This window comes from Blennius ocellaris (assembly GCF_963422515.1).
Source record: "Blennius ocellaris genome assembly, chromosome: 19".
NCBI lineage: Eukaryota > Metazoa > Chordata > Actinopteri > Blenniiformes > Blenniidae > Blennius > Blennius ocellaris.
The window spans coordinates 10714905-10720182 of record NC_137668.1 but is presented as its reverse complement, the minus strand read 5'-3'; the positions used below and the strand labels follow the sequence as shown (position 1 = coordinate 10720182).

At 39.4% G+C, this 5278-nt stretch overlaps 1 protein-coding gene across 1 annotated transcript; it reads left to right on the top strand.

The window, feature by feature from the left end:
* The first annotated feature begins 2208 nt into the window (after positions 1 to 2208).
* Positions 2209 to 5016, top strand: eloca (elongin C paralog a). Its single transcript, XM_080515375.1, has 4 exons — positions 2209 to 2303; positions 2756 to 2781; positions 2969 to 3112; positions 4561 to 5016. Exons 2-4 carry the CDS (start codon positions 2778 to 2780, stop codon positions 4749 to 4751), a joined length of 339 nt encoding a protein of 112 aa, XP_080371501.1. The 5' UTR covers positions 2209 to 2303; positions 2756 to 2777; the 3' UTR covers positions 4752 to 5016.
* The last annotated feature ends 262 nt before the right edge of the window (positions 5017 to 5278 follow it).

Sequence of the window (5278 nt, the reverse complement as noted above, 5' to 3'; positions counted from 1 at the left end):
TTTAAAAGGAGCAAATATGGCAACCTCATTACTGCAATATCACCGTGTGAACAGAACATAAGCCATGTAAAAAGTGGCACATTTAAATGTCAAAGATGTGCAAACATGGGAATAACCTCACAAACAATGAGGTGAGCAAGTGACTTTTCTAGCAGATTAACTCTATCCCACCATTTCCAGAATCCCATACATGCGTCCAAGGAAGTGTGGCGGCAGAAAGTGTAGGGTTGAGTTGTTAAAGGGGTAGATGTTGTCATTTGGCATGACAAGAGACGTTTGCATGCATTGTGTGTGTGTGTGTGTGGTGTGTGTGTGTGTGTGTGTGTGTGTGTGTGTGTGTGTGTGCGTGTGTGTGTGTGTGTGTGTGTGTGTGTGTGTGTGTGTGTGTGTGTGTGTGTGTGTGTGTGTGTGTGTGCGTGCGTGCGTGCGTGCGTGCGTGCGTGCGTGTGTGTGTGTGTGTGTGTGTGTGTGTGTTAAAGGAGCCCTGTTTGAAGGGCCCAAAAATAGAGCTGAGAGCAGCTGCCGCCGGGTGGGTCATATCAGGGGGACTTCAAAGCTCCTGCCGCCACCCGCCCGCTCTGATCATAAGCACTTATGGTGTAATGGGGGACTGGAAGGTCAGTGATTGTTTTTGGTTGTGTGTGTGTGTGTGTGTGTGTGTGTGTGTGTGTGTGTGTGTGTGTGTGTGTGTGTGTGTGTGTGTGTGTGTGTGTGTGTGTGTGTGACAGAGAGAGCAACACGGGTCGTCTCACAGTCTCACAGAGGTTACTGGAACTTTCTGGAACATAAACTGACAGCATAGTTGAAGCTGGTATTATTGTAAATGCAATACTGGGTCAGATGTCACCTTTGCCAACTTCTCCAATGACATCTGATGGCAACAAAGGGCACAACCATTTAAACAGAGACATAGACATCTAAAATGACAACTGCATTGCAACTATCTCCTCAATTTGAGAAAAAGCTTGTGTATAAAACACAGGACATGAATTGAAATTCAAATTCTTTACCATCCTGCTCTGGAACATAGAGCACCAATACCACAGTATTCTGTTCTTAGTGACACGGCTCGGGTAACTCTGCTTGAGAAGCTTCACATTTCAACAGTCATCACTTTTCCTACAGGAGGAAGAAAATATTCTGTGCAAAGCCACACTCCGAACCTGTATGTGACAACTCGGTGTCCCCTCTTATGATCACACAGTCCCAAAGGTAAAACACTTGTTGAGCTGTGATAGTTGTGTTGTACATGAACCACAAACTGATTTACACTGATTTCTTTTATTGCTTGTTTCACCTTGCCAGAAAATGCTCAAAAAGCATTCAAATACTCTGTTGAGAGTTCAAATATGTCAAGCGTAATAATCTTTACTGTCGAAATTGATTACCTATTTTAACCAACTCGACTTTGGAGAATCTATTAAAGTGCAGATTGCATGCCTTCTCTTGCTGTCATTCTTTTTTGAAACTGGATTTATATCTCTGTCATTTCCAAGCAGCACCTGCTGCTGCACATCACCACCACCAGGCACATTCAGAGTGGTTCATTTGCGCCCCCTGCTGGACAAATAGGACAGTGGCCTGTCAGCGCTGAATATGGCAAGTCATTTTGCTCAATGGTGTCCAATCCTGATCAGGAAAGTTCTCTGCATAGCATGAATTTGAATATTGCACCATTCAATTAACATATGTTTCCTCATTAAGATTTTAAAAAGGGCTGCCGGTGAGTTAATGCGATCCAAGTTTCATTCACCCTGACCAATGTGATTCGAATAGAATAGAATAGAATAGAATAGAATAGAAATACTTTATTAATAACAGATTACAATTCGTTTTGTAGCTTTGCTCCACACACAATAGAATATACAGAATAAATAGAATAGAATTTTAAAATAGCAATGAGACTAAACAAAAAATGAATAAGTAACATTAAGTAATAACATCGACAGGGCTAAACTTGTAAAAGTATAGATGAATTTAACAGAAAAACACATCAAAGAATATTTACAAGAGAAGTTACAGCCATATTATTTGTAGACATTATTTCAACATTATTATGTGCATTATTTTGTTGAATTTTTTTTAAAGTCCTTTTTCATGATAATCTATCTGGATTTAAAATTTACTTCAGATTCAGCCAAAACCATAGCATTTTACTTTTTTATTTATTTATTTTTAATATCAAAGAGGAACAGTTCTCCTCGAGAACTAGTTTCTTCGGAGCACATTCTGTGCGGACCGGTGTTTGTATCCTCTTGTGGCTAACGTTAGCTGAAACACGCCGTAAACTCACCTTCGCAACGGTAAGAAACACTGATATGTCTTCATAACAAGCTATAATATCTCACCTCGCATTCTTGACTTGTTATCGGGACTCAATTTCCAACTGTGACAAAAAGATGTAAACTAACATCGAGTGTTTTGATGTGCGCTAGCTCGCTAGCCTGTGCTTGCTAATGCTGACTCGCTAAAAAAAATCTTGTAAAATAGAGAATAAATATTTATGTCCACAGCTGCTGTAGGACTCTGTTTGGATTTGCGAACTAGATGTATCTTTGAATCCACCTAGATTCGGTTCATAGTTTGGTTTTCGTGCAGTCACTAGCTGATGTGTCCTCGCCATTTGTCGCAGTGTTTGCTATAAATATCTCAGAAAGCCCGTTGTACAATTGTCCGAGCCGTGTTTCATATAGTCCATGTAACTTGATCTGAGTGTTTCCCCGTCGTGTGTGATTGATGATCATATCTATTTCAGGTTTGAGACACTTCGGAGCAGGATGGGTGAGTAATTAACACAGAGTACACCTCCAAATTTTCAACGCAGGTTTTTTTTTCTTTTCCATTTCATACAGTGTAACAAATTGGCAGGCTATTGTAATGTTTGCTCTCATGTGACGATCTTGCTTGTTGCGTGTTCGAGGTAAGAGAGTGTTAAAAGACTGCCCTGTCTGTTGATGTTACTTTACAGACGGCGAAGAGAGAACTTATGGTGGCTGTGAAGGGCCCGATGCCATGTATGTGAAGCTCATCTCTTCAGATGGCCACGAATTCATCGTGAAAAGAGAACACGCCCTCACATCGGGCACTATCAAAGCTATGCTCAGTGGGCCAGGTAAAGATTTGCACAAAGACAAAGCTGTTCTTTGGGATTGCCTTGTTTATTTTACTTTGGAAAATAGTTGCGTAATCCAGAAACGAAATCCAAATTATTTCATTCTATTTCATAATGTTATGACGCCCCCTCTCTGAACCAGATCAGTACCAATCAATGACCACTGGAATTGGTCCTTGTCTGGTTTTCTTTAGTAAGTTTCATGCATGATGTCGGGTGTAGTTCTTTTCTTCTCTTTCACTCCCTCCAATACGAGCACAAAGGCCACACAAAGACTGATTGTAAGGCAAAAGGGAAAACAGCATTGGAAGACTGTTAAAGGGGACCTGTTAACATAATCCTTTTTGTCAGCAGTCAAACAAAAGACTGAAAGTAGTTTACTACATTTTCTGGCAGGATTGTCAGCATTTGTTTCATAGTTTGAATATCTACAGTGCATTTAAACTCAATGTATTGTCTGTAGGAACTGAATTGTGGCATTGATGAAAGTGTTGTGATATTGTGTTTTGAGGAAACTCATATCTTTAAACAAATGTTGCATCAGTTTAAAGAGTCAAAGTACTTTATGAATGCATCCCATGTAAAACTAAAACAAGAGGAATGTCACTGTATTAAGGAATACGAGTAATTATATCCCTAATCAGCAGTATTTAAAAAAAACCCTGCTTGCTTTCATCTTTCTACTAGAAAATATATTTACTTGGCTTTTAGAGATTTTGCCTGGCTTTCAGGTGATGGTTAGATCAGAAATGGCAACTACAGCCTCCTAAATGACATTATTGAATCTAGAAATTGCAAAGATGCAATGAGATTTTTCCATCCATCTTGAAATGAATCCAAGATGTTGAATGTGGGTCATTTAAAGGCAATATTGTCAGAATTCATAGGTGTTTTCAATACTGAAACAAAATAAACAGTTTGAAGTTATTCACAGGTCATGAAGCCATCATTTCACTCACTCTGCCTCAACTGAGACCCAATTAGTCTGTACATGACCCCTCAACTAAAATGAGTTCCACACAACTAATTTATAGCGAAGTATGTTTTTTTGTAATTTCAGTTTCTGTGAAAATTGCTTGCTGTGAATTGTTGTTCCTCTCGCGCTGTAGCTATTTATTTGTGCATCAATTATTAAATCAAATATTCCGTGCTGATGCTTTACTAGGTTAATCGACTGTGGATTGGCAGGAGGTTGAGTCTGCAATACCTAAGTATCTTGATTAAAATGGGTTTTATTTGCTCTCTCATTTTGTGAATTTTCCTGTCCAGTTGGTGGCACTATACTCACACCAGATGAGCATTCATTAATAACCTATTCATTTTTCAAGAGTGCAAATTCCCCATATTGTTAGTGGGGGGGAATAGTTTGAATGCTTAGTCCAGAGTTTGACACGGTGTGTGCATAAATCATTTAACTGCTGACACGTCGGGAAACTGTCTGCCCACAGGACAGTTTGCTGAAAATGAAACCAATGAAGTGAACTTCAGGGAGATCCCATCTCACGTCCTGTCTAAGGTCTGCATGTATTTCACCTACAAGGTCCGGTACACCAACAGCTCCACCGAAATCCCAGAATTCCCCATCGCTCCGGAGATCGCACTGGAACTGCTCATGGCTGCCAACTTTTTGGATTGCTAAAGCCACAAAAAATTAATGTCTCGGTTTCACTTTTTTTTTTTTCCTTCTATATTTAAATTGTATTGCTATCTCCTTCATTAGAAATCTTTTTTTTGTGCTTTCAGTTGATTGTGTCGTCCCTGTCATATTTTCATTAGTATTGAAAGACTTCATCTAATAGAAAATGTGAATATGGCAGAAAAAAATGTGACAGGTGCCCCCTCAGCAGAACATTTTCCTCTGCTCTCCATCGTAATAAAGAACTACTTGGTGAGCACCATTTTTACCCCCCAGAGTTCCTATATTATTTTCACATGAACTCCATCTGATTTAAGGGACACTTTCACAATGAATCAGCTCTGCTTTTTGTTGTTGCTGTAATTGTAGTAGAATTAATACACAGGCACATTTTCATCTTCCATCCCTGAACAGATGTTGATCTCCTTTAAGAAGTGAAATTGAAATCACAATGATGATCTGTCGTCATGAACAATTTCCCTCCGGAATTAAGATGTTCAAATGTTAAGGGTTACGTAACCTATTATAAC

Bases quoted from the DNA above. Each gene is read 5' to 3' on its own strand.
- eloca (XM_080515375.1), top strand. The intron at 3,113-4,560 runs GTAAAGATTTGC...GTCTGCCCACAG, and splicing joins AGCTATGCTCAGTGGGCCAG to GACAGTTTGCTGAAAATGAA.